Genomic DNA, 18920 nt, shown 5'->3' on the forward strand with positions numbered 1-18920 from the left:
CTTCCAGCAAGCAAGAAGCAAACGCATCTTGCCAAGAGCTAAAACACACTAGATAGGGAAGATGGCATTAATAAAGGCCTTGGAATTCACAGCTCTCTGAGAGACATTTGGGGTTCTTGCTGGGCAGAGGTGATCCGGCTCTGTCCTGTGCTCAAAGGGGGGAACACACCCTACCACAGGTGCTTGGTTTGGTCTCCGCAGGCCCAGGCAGGTGCCAAAGCTGCTCTTGACAGCCTTCTCCCTTCCCACGCCCCACTGCCAAGTGCAAGGGGCCTCAGGGACAGAAAGGAGAGCAGGGAGGCAGAGGCAGACAGCTGCACCTACCTCACTGGGGGCTCCTGGGGAAGCACTTTGCTTGAGAAGCAAGCCCCTCTCTTCCAAAGGCATTTCCCCGAATGCGCACATTTCCCGGGGAACACCAACACACACTTCAGAAACCCTGGCAAGGCTGAATGCCTTCTGCTCCTTGCAGCCATGGCACTCCAGCTCGAGCTCCACTTCCTTCCCCCGAGTATGTTTCCATGGGTCCTTTCTGGCACGCAGCCCCGGGCCCCCTATAAACAGGAGCTGCCCGCTGCCTCCTCACGTGCCTGAACTCCTGCCTGCGCTCAGGGCAGCAAAAGCAGGCTGTTGCCAGCCAGGGAGCGGAGCCCTGTTCCCGCAGGAGGCTCTGGTGAGCCCCTTCCCACTGTGCATGCAGCACTTCTTCTGCCTGCCCAGAACGCTCCTGGCAGAGCAGAGCACAAGCTGGCCGGCTCTGGGCTCAGCACACCCCAAACACAGGCGCAGGGAGACGCAGCAGCTGTTTTGCAGCCATGCCCCAGAGAGATGGGAAGGATCCCCTGGCCCTGGGCTCACTTGGTTGGGTTTCTGACTGGCTCTGAGGCAGGGGCAGCACTTCCTCGCTTGTGGGGAGAGCAGAGGCACCGGAACCACACGCAGCGTGCAGGCACTGCCTGACAGCGCTGCGGCCACTGGGACGCCCGCGCCTCTGAGCCTCTGCCACTGCGCTGCTGCAGGACAGGGAGCTTTGCAGCCTGAGCTGGCCTTGTTCCTCTCTGTCCGTGCAGAGAATGCAGCGCGGAAGAGAAGGGCAGCAGGGCCCCGCCTGTCCCCGGGCTCAGGTTTTGCGACGCTTCAGCTCCACGGAGACGCGGGTAACACGGAAAAGCCAAACTATTTATTACGGGAAAGCGAAGGGAAGGGGTGAACTGGGAGGTAAAAAGGGGGATGGGCAGGGCCTGAGGGCTGCAGGGAGGGAGATGCCATCAGGGAGAGGGATGGCAGGAGCTCCTGGAGCTTTCCACAGGCTCAGTTGTGAGCACTGGAGCTCCAGCTGGTTCCTTCTGCTGTGCAGCTGGTCCCATCTCCAATGGGAGCTGGAAATTGCTGATGGATGTCAGTTCTTCGGATCCAGCAGAAGAACGAATCCTGCAGATCTTCTTTTGAAGGCCAGCTGCATCAGTGTGCTCCTGCAGGATGGGCTCTGATCTTCCCCGATGGCTTGAAGAGCTGAAAGAGAGAGGACCAGAGTCACGGCCAGAGGCCAGATTGAGGGAATGCAAGGAAAGCCTCCTGCCAGGGCCATCCCAGCCGGCTGTTGCCATGGCCAGGAGGGAGAGGCAGCCACGGGCTTGGGCCGGAGGGTGCTGGCCACGGATCCCCCACGTGCCCCTGAAAGCTCTCCGGGCTCTGCCCCCGCCGCCCCTCGTCCGCACAGGGAGCAGAGCCCTCGGCAGCCCGGGCACGGACTGTAGCTGCGGGGCCGGCACGTGCAACTGGCCCCGGCGGTCCCCGCAGGCCCGCGGCTGCCCTCACTCACCCTCAGCGAGGACCTGGAGATCCTCCTTCTGCCCCGTCATGAGCGCTCCGGCCACCCCTGGCAACACAGAGGCACAGCTGGCGGCCCCGGGCGGCACAGCTGCCCGACACGGGCGCTGCCAGCCCCGGGGCCGCACGCCCTCCTCCCCGGGCAGGGCTCGGGCCGGGCCCCTGCCGCACGCTGCCGCCCCGGGGGTGGGCTCGGCTCCGGCTGCCAGGGCAGCAGCCGGGCCGGGAGGCGGGGAGGGACGCCGGGCTCGTGGCTCACCGGTGATGCTGACGGCCGTCTCTCGCAGGAGCCTCTGCGGGCTCTGCAGGCGCGGCAGGGCGCAGCGCAGGTGCTCGGCCGCTGGGCGCTGGTCCTGAAACAGCTGCGGGGAGCGCTGGGAGGGAAGGCCCGGCGCGGGCTCTGCCCCTCGGCCGGGCGCTGCCCGAGCCCGGCAGGGGCCGAGCCGGCCCGCACGGCCCAGGGCAGGGAGCGGCGTGCGGGGCGCAGGCTGGCGGCCCCGGGTGTGGCTTGGCAGGGGCACAGCTGCCAGCCCCCCACGCCGAGCACCGGGGCCAGGGGGCTTCTCCAGCCTGTGGCTGGGGCTGCCGGGCTGTCCTTACCAGGCTCTGGGCGAACTTCATCCGCAGCTCCTCCAGGTCCATCCTCCTTGGGCAGCGTGCCGCACAAAGCAGTGCTTCGCGAGGGTCCTGGAGAGCAGCAGAGAGCCGCAGGTGGCACCAGAGCCCAGGGCACAGGACCCGTGTCCCTGTGCCAAGGCCAGGGAGAGGCTGGAGCCCAACAGGCGCCAGGGCAGGAGGTGGCCAAGCCCCCTCCCAGAGGTACAGCAGCATCCCACAAAACCTCACCTTGGCCACGTGCCAAGCGCAGGAATAGAGGCAGCAGGCACTGGCTCAGGATTCTTGTGAGAGCCTCTTCCCCCTCTTCCACTCCCAGCTCCATCACCTGGCTGAAGAGCTGAATGGAGGGTAGCTGCAGCTGGCTGTTGTCCTGCAAGGAAAGGAAAAGTCCTAAGCAACAAATGCTCCAGGCCCACTGGAGCGAAGGCCCAAAACTGCGGAGAGCACAGAGTTTCCAGGCAGGGGCCAGTGCCCTGGGCTGGGGGCACAGAGCCTTACGTTGCCAAAGCGTGTCAGCGGGGGCTCAGCCAGCTTCAGGGCGGTGATGCTGGGTATCTTGAGGTGTTTGTCCTGCAGCACGTGCGTGAGCACGGAGAGGCTCGTCCAGAGCATCTCCGCATTGGGATCACGCAGCTGCTCCAGCAGGTGTTGATAGAGGCCGCGTATTCCTCTGCCCTGTGTGCAAGACGGGGCTGTGCTGTGAAGCCGTGAACGGCTGCAGCACCAGCAGCTGCTCGGGGCACTGGGGCAGCTGAAGCGGGAGGCAGGAGAGCTGGGAGCAGCTGCCTCTGCTGGCAGAGGCCAGCCGAGGCCAAAGGTGTGTGTTCCCCCGCCCCACGCTGCCAGCGCGGCTTCAGCCACTGCCCCCTTCTCACCAGCGAGGGCTCCTTGCTGAGCAGCATGAGGCCTCTGAGCTGCAGGCGCAGCCTGTCCCTGCACTGGCTCGGCAGGTGCCTGGATAGGAGCCAGAGGGCCCTGGGACCGTGTCGGCTCAAGTCCAGGCAGTCCAGGAGCTGAAAGGCACAGGGCAGTGACGGGGGAGCCGGCCGGCAGGAGCCCGGAGCCGCACAGGGCTGGGCCCCTGCAGCAGCGGCAGCGGGCGCGGGCAGCGTCCCAGGCGGCTGCGGCTAGCAGAGGCCCGAGAGCTGGGAGGCAGCTCAGGCAGGCAGCGCTGGCCGTCAGGCTCACCTCCACAAAGAAGGCCAGGGCAGGCAGATCCCGGCGCGGCTGCTTGCGGATGAGCAGGCTGAGCAGGTGCGAGGCCATGTGGGGACACAGGGGGCTCAAGCCACGGCGCATCTCCCTGGCAGGGGAAAAAGGCACCAAGGCCCTGAGCCGGCAGGCAAACCTCTCCCAGGAGTGACTGACAGAGGTCTGATCTTTCCCCAGCACTCTGCAAGGGGACACGGGCCCCTTGGGAGGCGGCTGCTCCTGGGCATCCTCCTCTGCCAGGCTTGTGCAGTCTGCTCGGCCGTGCCTCGGTGGCAAGGCCCTCTCGCTTACGGTCGCGGGGACTGTGTGGGGCACTCCGGGCACGGGGCACAAATGCTGGCAGTGGCGGAGGGGAGAAGGGAGTCTCACCTGGCCAGCAGGCCCGCTGCCTCGTGCTGGGTGTTGGCACAGAGCAGGGCGTCCCAGACCTGTGTGTGCTCCAGAGCCACCAGCTTCTTGTCGAAGCCCAGTCGGGAGAGCAGAGCCTTCATGGTCTGCGCTGCAAACCTGTGTGCCAAGCAAGGGCCAGGTCACGCTGGGAGCACTGGCCCTGGCCACAGGGGGCATGGGAAGGACAGGGCGACTGGGACCTGTTGGGGTCGCTGGGAAGGCCGTGTTCCTCCCGGCACACTCTCCAGAAGCTCTGGGTCTCAACGTCCTCTGGCATCTGCTCTGTGGTAGAGAAAATTTCCAAGAGCAGATCCACGAGCAGCTGGGGAGAATAAATGAGCATCCCGTAGTGCCACTCGGACGTGGGGACAATCCTCCGCAGCACCAGAGTTGCCTGCAAGAGACAAAGCACCCCGAGGCAGCGCTCAGTGCCGAGGTGCCCATGAGGCAGGGCCCGAGGGGAGACGCAGGGCGGGCACCCGGCCTGCTGCCCCTGAGCCTGCCCTGAGCCCAGCTTTCAGCCCAGGCCGGGAGCTGCAGCGTGGGGAGAGCATGGAGAGCTGCTGGAGAGGGTGACCTGGAGGGCGAGCAAAGGCCAGCTCCAGAAACTCACAGCCAGGGCAAAGGCGGCCTCATTCCCGCTGCAGAAGATCCTGCCGTGCGGTGGCTGCTGCTCTAGCACGGAGAGCAGCGCCGGAAGGACCTCCTCCATGGCCACTTCTGAGGTGGCCATGGCCCTCCACATCAGTGTGGCAGCTCTGTGGGACCAGAGCTGTGTGTCAGCACCCTGCCCCGTGCAGCTGCGTGGGGCCGGCTGACAGAGCCCCGGTGCCCTGAGGGGCCGGGAGGGAGCATGGCAGCAGGCTTGGGAAACAGAGGGGCCCGAGGGGCCCTACGGGCCGGTGAGCACCGAGCTCTCGAGGCACTTGTGCCCCGTACCTGTCACACAGTGGGGCGCAGTGCAGGAGGCTCATGACCACGTGAGCAGGATGTTCTTCGGTCAGGCTCACGATGGCCATTTGCAGCCCAGCGTCCACAGAGTCGCAGGACGCCAGTCTCTCCAGGATGGCCCTGACCGTGGCTAGCACCTGGAGGGAACGGCATGAGGGAGACTTGGTGTGCTGTCCAAGGCAGCAACTTGCCCAGCTTCGCCCAGGAAGTGCTTGCCTTCCCACCCCACTGTGATGGCCCCAAAGGCTGAGCAGGACCAGCAGACATGGCGTGAGGGGCCACGTGATCCTGGGAGGCCTTCAGCCCCGGCCCCAGGCTGCTTGCCTGCTGCGGAGAAGAAACACCCTTCTGGCAAAACTCCAGACTGGGTGCAGGACTCACAGTCAGGGCAGTCACGGCCTCAGTCTCCGGGATGGCCTGATTGTGGGTGTGTGAAGTGGCCATCCCCTCCGTCAGGGCCAGGTCAGCCTCAGCCCGGCCCTCGGCCGCTGCCCGCTCACAGGTTGCAGCGAGCTCAGCGGGCGCAGTGCTGGCAGCAGGCTCTGCCCGCAGCTCGCTGGGCACGGAGTCGGGCTGGGCCGTGCCTCCGGTCACGGTGGCGCTGGTCTTCCTGCGCCGGAGACGCAGGAACCTCCGCAGTGCCTGCAGCAGAAGGAAGGGCGGGAAGAGAGGGACGTTCCATGGTCTGCTGCAAGGACGGGGCTGGGCCGAGCAGGGCCAGCAGGCCCGGCCCAGGTGGGGATGGCCGCAGGTACCTGCGCCGCTCTACGGAAGCGGCCACGGGTGGGCTCCTGCTCTTGAGACGGGTCCTTGGCTGCATCTGGCAAAGAGGGAGAGCAGCCAGAGCTGAGGGGCTGCGGGAGAGGCCGGAGAACACAGGCCAGCCCTGCGCTCCCCAGGCAGGGACAGCCCCCTGCATGCCTGGGAGATGGGGCACGGCTGCCATCGGGGGGGCAGTCCCTGCCCCTGTCCCATCCTGTCCGTCAGCATGTCCATAGGGATGGGATGGGATGGGATGGGATGGGATGGGATGGGATGGGATGGGATGGGATGGGATGGGATGGGATGGGATGGGATGGGACGGGACGGGACGGGATGGGGCCTAGGCTGGCGGCAGGCACCAGGCCTGTGGCCCAGCTGCACCACTCACCGTCCTGCAGCGGCTGCAAGTGCTCCGGCTCTGCAGGCTGCTGCACTGGGGCAGCTGCAGGGCCGTTCTTTTTCTTGCCCCGAAGCCTCCTGAACAGGCTGAGCACTTTGCTCGCCATCCCGCTGCCCGACCTCGAGGGACAGATGCCTCGGCAAAGGTCCGAGTCAGCGGTGCCGCAGTCGTGCCTTGCAGGCACCTGCGACAGGGAGGCCTCAGGAGGATGACAGGACAGCAAGTCCTGCCCTGTGTTCTCGAGGGCTCCTGCCACAATGACAGGAGACTCCTCGTGAACGATGGAGTTCACCAACTCCCACGGCCTGGCCACAGGGGCACCGGCCGCAGGGATGGGAGATGCCTCGGAAAGACTCCGAGTCAACGTGTCCCGAGGTCTGGCCGCGAGGCCAGCCGCAGGACTAGCGCTTCGGAAGAGCTCCGGGTGGGCAATGAACGAGCTGGCTGTGCGGGGGATCCACACAGCACCGCTCTGTCACGTCCTGTCCCGTCGCGTGCACCGAGCACTCTGGCGTGGCCGTGACGCTGCCAGCACCTATGTCAGCGCGTGTCACAAAGGGCTGCTGCCACACCCTGTTGCACCGCGCCGCACGGTGACCCTGCTGCACCGTGTCAGGTGCAAAGAGGGAGAGCAGCCTATGTCAGCGCGTGTCACAAAGGGCTGCTGCCACACGGTGACCGTGCTGCACCGTGTCACATGGGGCCCTTGGTGACGCTGTCATGTGCCCCGGGGCCACCCTCTCCCCAGGCAAGGCGCCCCTGCTTGGAAGGAATCCATTGCCCTGAGTGTCTAACACAGCCCTGGACACAGCAAGGCCAGCCAAGTGCTCAGGGCAGGCCTCTCCACGTCTGTGCCCGGCCCACACAGCCCAGCTCCGTGCTGGCCCTGGAGCAGAGCGGCTTCCAGCAAGCAAGAAGCAAACGCATCTTGCCAAGAGCTAAAACACACTAGATAGGGAAGATGGCATTAATAAAGGCCTTGGAATTCACAGCTCTCTGAGAGACATTTGGGGTTCTTGCTGGGCAGAGGTGATCCGGCTCTGTCCTGTGCTCAAAGGGGGGAACACACCCTACCACAGGTGCTTGGTTTGGTCTCCGCAGGCCCAGGCAGGTGCCAAAGCTGCTCTTGACAGCCTTTTCCCTTCCCACGCCCCACTGCCAAGTGCAAGGGGCCTCAGGGACAGAAAGGAGAGCAGGGAGGCAGAGGCAGACAGCTGCACCTACCTCACTGGGGGCTCCTGGGGAAGCACTTTGCTTGAGAAGCAAGCCCCTCTCTTCCAAAGGCATTTCCCCGAATGTGCGCATTTCCCGGGGAACACCAACACACACTTCAGAAACCCTGGCAAGGCTGAATGCCTTCTGCTCCTTGCAGCCATGGCACTCCAGCTCGAGCTCCACTTCCTTCCCCCGAGTATGTTTCCATGGGTCCTTTCTGGCACGCAGCCCCGGGCCCCCTATAAGCAGGAGCTGCCCGCTGCCTCCTCACGTGCCTGAACTCCTGCCTGCGCTCAGGGCAGCAAAAGCAGGCTGTTGCCAGCCAGGGAGCGGAGCCCTGTTCCCGCAGGAGGCTCTGGTGAGCCCCTTCCCCACTGTGCACGCAGCACTTCTGCCTGCCTGCCCAGAACGCTCCTGGCAGAGCAGAGCACAAGCTGGCCGGCTTGGGGCTCAGCACACCCCAAACACAGGCGCAGGGAGACGCAGCAGCTGTTTGGCAGCCATGCCCCAGAGAGATGGGAAGGATCCCCTGGCCCTGGGCTCACTTGGTTGGGTTTCTGACTGGCTCTGAGGCAGGGGCAGCACTTCCTCGCTTGTGGGGAGAGCAGAGGCGCCGGAACCGCACGCAGCGTGCAGGCACTGCCTGACAGCGCTGCGGCCACTGGGACGCCTCTGAGCCTCTGCCACTGCGCTGCTGCAGGACAGGGAGCTTTGCAGCCTGAGCTGGTCTTGTTTCTCTCTGTCCGTGCAGAGAATGCAGCGCGGAAGAGAAGGGCAGCAGGGCCCCGCCTGTCCCCGGGCTCAGGTTTTGCGACGCTTCAGCTCCACGGAGACGCGGGTAACACGGAAAAGCCAAATTATTTATTACGGGAAAGCGAAGGGAAGGGGTGAACTGGGAGGTAAAAAGGGGGATGGGCAGGGCCTGAGGGCTGCAGGGAGGGAGATGCCATCAGGGAGAGGGATGGCAGGAGCTCCTGGAGCTTTCCACAGGCTCAGTTGTGAGCACTGGAGCTCCAGCTGGTTCCTTCTGCTGTGCAGCTGGTCCCATCTCCAATGGGAGCTGGAAATTGCTGATGGATGTCAGTTCTTCGGATCCAGCAGAAGAACGAATCCTGCAGATCTTCTTTTGAAGGCCAGCTGCATCAGTGTGCTCCTGCAGGATGGGCTCTGATCTTCCCCGATGGCTTGAAGAGCTGAAAGAGAGAGGACCAGAGTCACGGCCAGAGGCCAGATTGAGGGAATGCAAGGAAAGCTTCCTGCCAGGGCCATCCCAGCCGGCTGTTGCCATGGCCAGGAGGGAGCGGCAGACACGGCTTTGGGCCGGAGGGTGCTGGCCACGGATCCCCCACGTGCCCCTGAAAGCTCTCCGGGCTCTGCCCCCGCCGCCCCTCGTCCGCACAGGGAGCAGAGCCCTCGGCAGCCCGGGCACGGACTGTAGCTGCGGGGCCGGCATGTGCAGCTGCCCCCGGCGGTCCCCGCTGGCCCGCGGCTGCCCTCACTCACCCTCAGCGAGGACCTGGAGCTCCTCCTTCTGCCCCGTCATGAGCGCTCCAGCCGCCCCTGGCAACACAAAGGCACAGGTGGCGGCCCCGGGCGGCACAGCTGCCCGACACGGGCGCTGCCAGCCCCGGGGCCGCACGCCCTCCTCCCCGGGCAGGGCTCGGGCCGGGCCCCTGCCGCACGCTGCCGCCCCGGGGAGGGCTCGGCTCCGGCTGCCGGGGCAGCAGCCGGGCCGGGAGGCGGGGAGGGACGCCGGGCTCGTGGCTCACCGGTGATGCTGACGGCCGTCTCTCGCAGGGGCCTCTGCGGGCTCTGCAGGCGCGGCAGGGCGCAGCGCAGGTGCTCGGCCGCTGGGCGCTGGTCCTGAAACAGCTGCGGGGAGCGCTGGGAGGGAAGGCCCGGCGCGGGCTCTGCCCCTCGGCCGGGCGCTGCCCGAGCCCGGCAGGGGCCGAGCCGGCCCGCACGGCCCAGGGCAGGGAGCGGCGTGCGGGGCGCAGGCTGGCGGCCCCGGGTGCGGCGCTGGGCAGGGGCACAGCTGCCAGCCCCCCACGCCAAGCACCGGGGCCAGGGGGCTTCTCCAGCCTGCGGCTGGGGCTGCCGGTCTCTGTCACCTGAGCAATCCATGCAGGGTTCTCCAGCTAGGTCGGGTTTGTTGCCGTGATGGTATGCACTTCTCCTCAGTTTCCAAAACTGAAAAGCAAAGGTGACAAGAATAATAACTGGGACGATTTGATGCCCTGCTTCTATTTCTTCTGCCATATTGCTTTGAAAAGTTGGAGCAGTGAAATGGCGAGTTGGGAAATACTGCAGTGGCTCTCAGGGCAGTTGAGAGAATAAAAGAAGGGTGGACTACTCTGTAAATATAATGTCTCAAAGCTTATTAGGCAGGAATCCTGCATAGGAGTTTTCGTGGGTTTTTTTTTTGTTTGTTTGTTTTGTTTTGGTTTGGTTTTTTGTGATTTTTGTTTTGTTTTGTTTTGTTTTTTATTTTTTTACCCTATGTTTTTATAACTAAAAGGTACAGTGTATTTTTTTTTTGTTCATTTGTTTGTTTTGGTGTCCTGTTTTTGTGATATATAGAAATCTAGAATCTCTCCTCTGTTGTTTTTTTGTTTTTGTTTTTTCTTGTGTAATCAACATTATGACTGACTGTGTAACTTACTTGCCAGGCAACAAAAATTCCTATGCACTTTTTGTTGCAGTGCTGGTACCTGTGCCAGCTGTCTCATGCTTGTTATGTGCCCATAAGATGTTACAGGGAGAAGCTGTAGCCAGTGTCAAGGGATTGCAAGGAGGGGTGAAGGAATCAATCCTTCATTCTTTAGGAAGAAAGGAAACAGAAGTACTGAGATGAGTTTACACTACTTCTGCTGCTATGGGTTTATGGCACATTGTAATACAGTTATTTACAAGCAGGAACTCAGCAGGCTGTTAAAAAATGGCAGCAGAGGGCTGAATAAGTTAGCCCTCTTCATGAAAGACAACGGATTTAGTTTGTCCCCAAGCTGGTAGGGATCTCATTCTGTGATAAGGTAAATAAACAAATTGTGGGTAGAATAATTATACACACATCCACGTTGAGACAGTCTGACTGGCGAGGTATCTGGCTGTTGTGTAAGAATCTCTAACCAAATACTGAATTCTAATTGACTTTCACAAGTCAATTCATACTGGGTTTCACAAAGGCAGTTGTCAATGCTCTGTGGTTGAACAGCTTATTGAATTAGGTGAAAGTCACTCACCATTCTGAGCAGACTGCATTCTGAAAGTACACATGAAACAGCTAAAAAATCCCATCAAATATAATTTAGCAGGGAAAGGATTTATAAAGATTTCATTGTAAATAAAAGCATATTGTTCTGATTTTACTTTCATTGTTCTGTAAAATTAGGATGACTTATAAATAATGAACAAATGAATTTTTTTTATTGAACATAAATTATTTTTTTCTTTACAAATGGCTGCATAGATAAAATACTATTTATATATTTCGGAAAGCTGTGGGAGAGCTGTGGAGAGTTCTGTTTAAATCACCCCAAGTGATTTATAAATCACTTCTAAATTGTTTAAATCATCTCCAGCTCATAAGATAGGAAACTCTTTTTGTTAGAGAAGCAGCTAACTATGTCTTTTCATACTTGAAATATCTGATGCTTTGAATAATACATGACATTTGAATGCTTATTTTGCACTTGGGACCCAGATCATCTACTAATCTTTAGGGATATCGGGACTTGACACCCAGCTGAGCAGCTTGCTTTATGCAGTAGCCAGCTCCAAGCAACTTAAAGAACATCACCTGTGAGGGTCACTTCTAAATCTTCCTGTCTTCAAAGTTAAATTATTTAAACAAATACTATAGGTTTGCAATAAGATGAAAAATGTGTGTTTAAGGAAGCTTTCTGAATGGCTTAGTGAGAAGCAAATTGACTATGATTGACTGGAAATGAAACTAGGTGCTATGATGGTACGTTTTTGCTGTGGAAGTGTGAGCCTGTTGTTACTCAGGAATGACAGACTTCATTGTCAGGAAAAACAAAAGATTCTACAGAGCAAGGAGTTTCTGACAGTGCCAACCAGCACCATTTGTTTTGCAGGTCAGCACAGCCTTCAGTCATGTTTCTGAGTTTCATATTGGATGCTCTCATTACTGTTTTCTTTTCACTGACTCATCTGGAAAATGTAGAGATCCTGAGCAGTTTATAGCAACTAATCCCTTGGGCTAGGAAATACAGCACAAAACAATGCAGATCACAGACCCCCTTAATCCTTTTATGACATCCATCTTTAATGTGCATCATGATGGCACACAAGAAACCTGACTGCAGAGTAGTCATGCATACAGAGCACATGTCACCAGTTGCTCAAAAGTGGGCCTGTGGCTATTTCAGGCTGAGTGGGTGGGTGTTTTATTTATCTCAGGGATATGACAGCTCTCTTCATGTAGTAGGTGAATGCAGTAACTGCTCTTCCACCACTATAATTTGTTTAATATAGTCAAACAAAAAAAGTTCTTTTTATATTATTTTTTATGTATTCTGCTGTGTATCACAATGGATTCTGAAAGCCATGGTGCCTTTTTCAACTGTTTTCTTTGGAGAGGTCTAATAGCGTGGTTAACACAGTTGAATTACTCCAGCATGTAAGAAATTTCACTCTATATTCTGCTTTCCACCTTCATTCAGTTTATTTTCATCAGGTCCCAGCTTGCTGTCCGGCAAACCAGTCTCATTCCATATTGATTTGTGATGAGGCAACAGGGCAAAAGAAAGCAAAAAGAACAGGAAAAAAGTAGCCCAAAAAGGAGAAGCCCTTGACCTCCTTCCTTTATGTGGCAGCCTGGTTTGGCTGAAGGGTGAGTGTTGTAATATAGATGAAAGTAATTTCTCTAATACAAGGAGTATACATGTATTTCTAGTCCCTCTCAGTGTGGAATTTGCTTACTAGATTTGGATAGTTAACACATTGTGGCAGGAGTCACGATTCAGCAGAAAATATTTTCTAGTTGAAAAACCAGCGTGACCAAGAGCTGGTGCAAACCAAACACAAGCAGAAAGTTTGTTTGCCCACCCTCTCTTAATGCCTCACTCCTGATATGGTCCAGACTCCAATATTCAGCCCATTCCTCTGTTCAGAATGGTTCAAGCCTGTCCTGTGCTGTTTACACAAGTACAATGCTCACCCTCTGCCAAGGATGAGCAATTTTCAGCACTGCTGATTCTGATACGCTCTTCAAAAGAAAGGTTCTGATGGTCACAGCTACTGAGGGCAGCTGTGTTACACTGTGCCAGAAACACATGTAACACACTTGAAACATGTATGTAAGTTGATAATGTGGTAACAAATCACTATCTTATAAGAACCAAAATTGCCAGTTAACCTTGCTATAATTGCAAGCAGCTTATGTGCAGAAGGTCTAATGTGGAGAGCAAAAGATCATTTAGAAGAAAGATGTTAGGACAGTCAGCTCTTTATTTTTCATCTTCTGATGCATGTGCTTCCATCTGTCTTGCCATGGAATGCTGTCCATCAAAATAGTTTTCCAGACAGGACTTCCTAAGACGTTGATTTATAAATCAGGTACAAATTTGCACAAGATCACTCTGACTCAGCTTTGAATCTGACCTAAAAGTATTTCTTGTCATATGGAAGCAAATTATGGTGCAGCAATAAAACAACAGAAACATTGCTGAGAAACATTGGTGCTATTCTTGGCTCTGGGGTGCTGCTGGAATGTCACAAACAACTGACAGAACAGAAACTCGTGTCTAAAAGAAAATAGGAAACCAGTAGCTTAGATTGTCTGTATTTATTAAAATACACTCTGCCTGGATTGTGAAAAAACAAGGTAGTTTTGGCCATCTTTTTTACACAGAAGCATGATCACCAGTACAAAACCTGCCGTCTTCAAAGGATGACTGGTACTGAGATCTACCAAATGAAGTGGCTTTAGCATGTCATAATCTAATTTTAAAAGTGAGATTTTAAAGTTAATATTCCCTTCCGTTCAAATAATCATCTGGAAATCTGAGCAGGGTATTTTTTATATACTTTTATGTACACTCTATCTATTTTTACTCTCCACAGAAGGAAAGACAAGAAAGGTGAAGGATGGGTGCGGGGACATCAGCCCAGATCTGGAAATGCTTTGCATTATCTGGTAATCTCGTATGCATTATATGCAAACACATAGCAATCCTTCAATGCTGAAAGATCTGCAAACATTTCAAAGATGACAACTTTAATTCCAGTACAAAGTACATTCCCAAATGCAACTCATGTCCAGAAGATATCAAGAAGATAGGTGCTGTGGTTTGTCTTTGGGGTATTTTTTTAAAATTACATTACATTATTCATAGACCAGTATAATGGTTCTTTGGGGAGGAGATGGTTGAGGTTTTTTTCCTTGGGGACTTAATAAAACCTCTGAGGATGGCCAAAAAACACAAAAACAACAATTAATCTGAAGTGATTCAAACTCTGGAGAATACTTTTTCCTTTCTACATCCTCTCTCCTTTGGTACGGCTCCTGGCAGAGAAGGTTAAAAGTTTTTTGCTATGGACAAGGATACAGTAAAGTCCTGGAAGAGTAACGCGTTAGGTCTACCAATCTTCCTATGTATGAAGCAGGGATCTTGAAAAAGATGGGCCTGCTGGAGAAAAAAAATAGAAAAGGAACTGTTATTTTATAGTTTTCTACCCTCATTATCAAGCAAAGCCCAAAACCTCTGTCACTGAACAGTACATCAGGACAAACCCCATAGCAAATATGTGATGTTCTCGCTCATGAAGCTGGCATTCCAGAATACAGAGTGCCTTTCAGATAAACTGGCCTACTTCACCTGTACAAAGAAAATAAATTTATTAGGTTCACATTACACCTTCTGTAATTCTCAGAGCACCATCTGTTTTTAAGCAAACAATTGCAACTCATAAAGTAATATACCTACAGTGATTTACATAGAACAGTTCAGACCTTTATCCCCAAGTATGATGACAGAAAATTATGTACTTTTCTGAATCAATGCTTCCTAGAGAGTCAGGATCAATGCAGATGTCCTTTTCATTCTTTGGTATTGTATCTATTCCTAAATTGGATTAGATTAAATGATATTAGATTGATAGATAATACCACACATATCTTTTATCTCAATTTGACTAAACAACATTGCAATGGTCCTAAAGCAATGTTTTTTCATTTGAATCTTCATGTACACATGAAGCTAGAGATTCAACTGAATTTCTGTTTCCTCTTTGTCCTTAACCCTAACCTTTGATGAAATTTATTTGGATTTGTAAATTGCATTTGCAAATTGAAGGCTCTGACATGGATTAATACAGACCAAAATTAGGAAGAAAAGTGGGAAATAACATGTTAGGTATCTCCAATAACCCTTTCTCCTCTAGGTACATAAAAAGGAAAAAAACTTTTGGGCACAGAAAGTAAAAGACAGTTCTTTACTGACAACTGCACTCATCCCTAAAGAATCAGGATGGTATCAACATTTAATCAGGCCCCCTCTAGTGTAACTTTCAGGGTCTCTCTGGTATAGATACTGCTTAGATACTGCTTCAGTATCAAAGCTTCAGTCCTCTGAAACAGTCCTCTTTTCATGCCTGGTAACATAAAACGAAAAGATGTTGTGTTCTGACTGGGTGTCCTCCTACTTAATTACTTCAAAAAATAATCTACATCAGTTTTTCCATCAGCAGCAGGTGCCTCAGGTCCCAGAGATTTTTGTACTGTACATCATGGAAGAAATAACCAAATACAGATGGTTTGGTTGTATTCTGCAGTGGTAGTCAGCAGTTACATTATCCCTGCTACTATTGTTGTAAGAGATTCTGAAAGGCAGAATATCTGAAGATGAGGGTCTGAATTAAAAATGTTGATCTAAAGCTATTGTGAAATTAATTTGAACTTGTATCTCAGTTCTAGTAAGTTCTGAGAGAATGGTTATGTGCAAATACTTGTGATATTTCAGAAGTTACACAGATACTTTGCCAGTTATAAATCTGAAAATGATTGGATTTCAGGGGGAGGAAATTGTGTGATTAAGTAGCAGTTTCATTTATGGTGTAGTTAAGCTGAGATGTCAGGATTTATGAATGTTGTTGGAACGGTCTGAATAGTTTTCATAGGAACTGTATAACATTGATGTGCATTTAAAGTTCAGGCCACTCTCAGTTCTTCACTTCTCTTTTTTAATGCAATATTCCAGCCTTTCATTCTTATGAAAACTGCCACCAAAATCAAAATCAATTATTTAGGGCCAAACACTTGGTGTAGTTGTGACTGGAGAAAGAATTTAAAAATTCAAAACCATCACAGGTTGCCAGTATGACTTGAAGGAAGAAGGGCAAAACCATGGGAGGCAAAAAAGTCTGTGAGTCTTTTGGGTCTCTCCAGTGGAAGTCTAACAAGCCTGAGATCCAATAGTTTGGGAGAGTTATGCAGTCAGAAATATGGTTTCAGATACACTGATTTAGTTCCTATCTCTGCATTTATCTGTGGTTATCTAAATTACAGAGCCATGCAAAGAATTGGACAAATGATCACAGGGAGCTTGGGGCTGGATCCAGAGCTCTGGCAGAAGTGATCCTTAATTCCATCTTACTCTGAACACCTAATTCTTCTGTGCCCTCTAACAAACAGGAGTTACCCCCCAGCAAGATTTTTGGTTAGTCCCTTGATATCAGCAGGCTTCAGAATACCCCAGCCATTGCTTTATCTTCTGCAATAGGATTTCTTCCACAAATTGCTGGGGAAGTTGTAAAGTGCTCTTATTTCTCTACATTATCTCAATGCTAACCTACAAAAGACGATGCACCATTAACTGGCCAAATGGAGGCCAGTTAAGGAACTTAATATCCTTTCAGGCTACTAGGATAAATTTTTAACCCTAGACACTAAAGCCTGCCTGTAAATTTAGCAATATAATTTAAAACACCTTTTTGATATTTGCAACTTAGGCAGGATAGTTTAGTGGCAGTTTTAGATGATAATTGCAAAGTTATAGCCAAGGTAAAAATTACTACATGAACAGATGTCCTAAGGGCATAACAGACTTGATTCAGGTGTGATCCAAAAAAAGGTGAAGGTGTGAAACTAAAAGGCACCTGGAGAAGTTTGAGAAGGAAAACTGGGAAGCAATCACCAATCTTTGCAGAACCTGTTAAGCAGTAATTAGCAGGAGTTCAAATGACATGCTCTCCCAAGTGATTTGTTCATTTGTGCCCACAGAGATTTAAAACTGATACCAAATTTCTACCATCATGCTCAACTTGTACTTTTCAATGGTGTTTTAGTACTGGCGTATTTCTAATATCAGTTGACAAGCAGATTCACGTGAGACAGAGTTGGAAAGAGCATCTTTCCCTTGCTGAAGGTTTCACCACTTTTATATGTAACTGTTTAAAGCTGAGAGGTAAAGAGTAGCTAAGGTTATTGAAGAAATCTGTTGTCTTTTTCTCCACAGGGCAACATTCAAACGTGACAACTAGAGCATCAGCCTCTAGGTCAAATCTTTCAGGGACTGGCATTTGCTCAAAACTTGCAGGAATAGAGAATAATGACAAAAAAAAAGTTAAATTTTTATGCAATATCACAACTAGAACTCAAAAGATTCATAACTTGAAAAGTTAAATATTCTAATGCACACACCTACTACAGTTAAAATACTTGGAGCAATTTGACAGATACATTTAGATTCTATCTGACTTGTTTCTTATCATCAATGTTAAAATACTTAATTAAAAAAAAAAAAGCAAACCACAAACATACATTCAGTTCTGTATTGGCTTTCCTACAGTTGTCTGCATTTCATAGTTGCATATGAAATGAACAAATTCAGAGTGCTGAAAAAATGATGTTAAATGTGCTGCTCATAGGCACTGATTTGAGAAATAAAATAAATATTTAGATTTCAAAGCAAGCAAGGACTCAAAATATTTAAAAAATAGATTATTTCATCCACCTTTCATCATTATGTGTGGTATAATGTGTATCATTCTGAAAGGATGAGTTAACAGGTATAAATCAGCAAAGCTACTCCAATTTCAATATATAATCTTGGAGGAACCATCTGGGAAACATTGATTAGAGACAAGACTCTGGGGAAAAAGCAATAATAAGAAATGGTCTGGAGTGAACTGTAATAGTCACCCAATGATCTAAAGATGGAACCCTCCAAAATTGTTGGGATTTTTGTTTAAGTGAGACTTATTGACCAGGGTTCATTAAATGTTATATTGTCCCAAGAAGAAGGCTGATCATGCATAAAAACATTTCTGTCAATGGTATAAGCCCATTAAAAAAAGAGAAAACATCCTGGAAATAATTAAAAAAAAACCCAAACCAAACCCATGCTTCTGTGGTTTAGAGTTAATTGAGTTTTTCCAGGGGGAAATTCAGAGCAGGACATTACAGAATGATTAAAGACACCTGAATTCTCTTTGCTTATGCCCTGTGGAAGCTCTGGGGATTCATAAGAAGTTAAATGGTAGGCGATGGCAGAAGATCTGGGTGAAGTCTCCAGCAGTGTCTCCAATGGAGGGTGGGTGTATCACTAACCCATCTTTGTAGTAAGATCATTTCTGTGTTGTTGAAAATACCCTTCACATTTTATTTTTCAACAGCTGTTAATCATTAGTTTTAACTAATCAAAGCAAAAGACTTCTTGGCTATCAATAAAATGTTAAAATTCTGAATTACTTCTTTTTCTCCATTTTTTTTCAAGTAATTCTTTAGTAATAATTGAGTATCTAATTTCTTGCTCAAGAAATTTAGCTGTTGTGAAATAAGGCAGGTAAATGAGGGCTCCTGCTTGCTGCTGTCACACGGGTGTGTTGGTAAGGAAGAGGTTTTACAGCAGCTTCTGTGAGCCAGAGAGAAGTTTGATAAGAGGATCCATGCTTACCCTTGAAAAAATTTTCCACCAAGGTCATGGACACAAAAACCGAAAAAGAAGGAAGGATAAATAAGAGAAACCTGCAGCTGTCTACTCCAATGAGCACTTTGCTTGTCTTTCCTGACCAATGAGTAAAGTGTAAACTTGATGAGTTTTGCAAGAATGTATAAAAAACATACATGCTATAATAACAATAGGTTTGAAGCCTTCTGAAAATGCAGTGTGTTGCTTTGACCCTCTCAACTATGACAAGTTGAAGCAGCAGCCCAGCTGTGTCTGCGTGCTCCATGGGCCTCAGGTTCCTCTTTCTCCCTCCATACACCACAGCCCTGCAGAACACCCAGGTTAAGGCAATTATACATCCTAAGACACTGAGTTTCTTCCCTCACCAAAGTATAAACACCTTTTGCACAGAGCTGAAATTTTGTGTTTACCTGGTATCTTTTAATTAAAAGAGAAACTTTTTTAATTACATGGACTTCTTTTGTCATGCGTTTAGGGGTTTGTTGTTTGGGGTTTTTTTGTGGCAACATATCTTCTCTCCAATATTTGCAAGCCGTGCCAAGGTTTTCTGAGCAAGCATAGAATTATGCTGATCCTGGTTTAGGAGACCTTTTCATAAAGGCAAGAAG

The 18920-nt window shown here is 51.7% G+C and overlaps 1 protein-coding gene and 1 long non-coding RNA gene across 8 annotated transcripts in view; one reads left to right on the forward strand and one right to left on the reverse strand.

The window, feature by feature from the left end:
* Positions 1-8217: 8217 nt before the first annotated feature.
* The window catches only part of LOC135308662 (uncharacterized), a 61717-nt gene continuing 51014 nt past the window's right edge, over positions 8218-18920 (reverse strand). For 3 of the 7 annotated variants that reach the window (XM_064433890.1, XM_064433887.1, XM_064433889.1), the window contains 5 exons: positions 13951-14031; positions 12561-12685; positions 9148-9568; positions 8882-8938; positions 8218-8571 (listed from right to left, as the gene is read on the reverse strand). In XM_064433890.1, the coding sequence (XP_064289960.1) occupies positions 8459-8571; positions 8882-8938; positions 9148-9568; positions 12561-12677 (708 nt within the window). In that variant the 5' untranslated portion in view covers positions 12678-12685; positions 13951-14031 and the 3' untranslated portion in view covers positions 8218-8458. Of the gene's footprint in view, positions 8572-8881; positions 8939-9147; positions 9569-12560; positions 12686-13007; positions 14032-18920 lie in introns of those variants that run through there. The other 4 variants (XM_064433888.1, XM_064433886.1, XR_010369044.1 and 1 more) reach the window with 4 other exon arrangements.
* LOC135308663 (uncharacterized) lies at positions 10055-14007 on the forward strand. The gene is made up of 2 exons (XR_010369047.1): positions 10055-11778; positions 12078-14007. It is a non-coding gene; the product is annotated as an uncharacterized LOC135308663 (long non-coding RNA).

Source organism: Passer domesticus, chromosome 10, assembly GCF_036417665.1.
Source record: "Passer domesticus isolate bPasDom1 chromosome 10, bPasDom1.hap1, whole genome shotgun sequence".
Classification (NCBI taxonomy): domain Eukaryota; kingdom Metazoa; phylum Chordata; class Aves; order Passeriformes; family Passeridae; genus Passer; species Passer domesticus.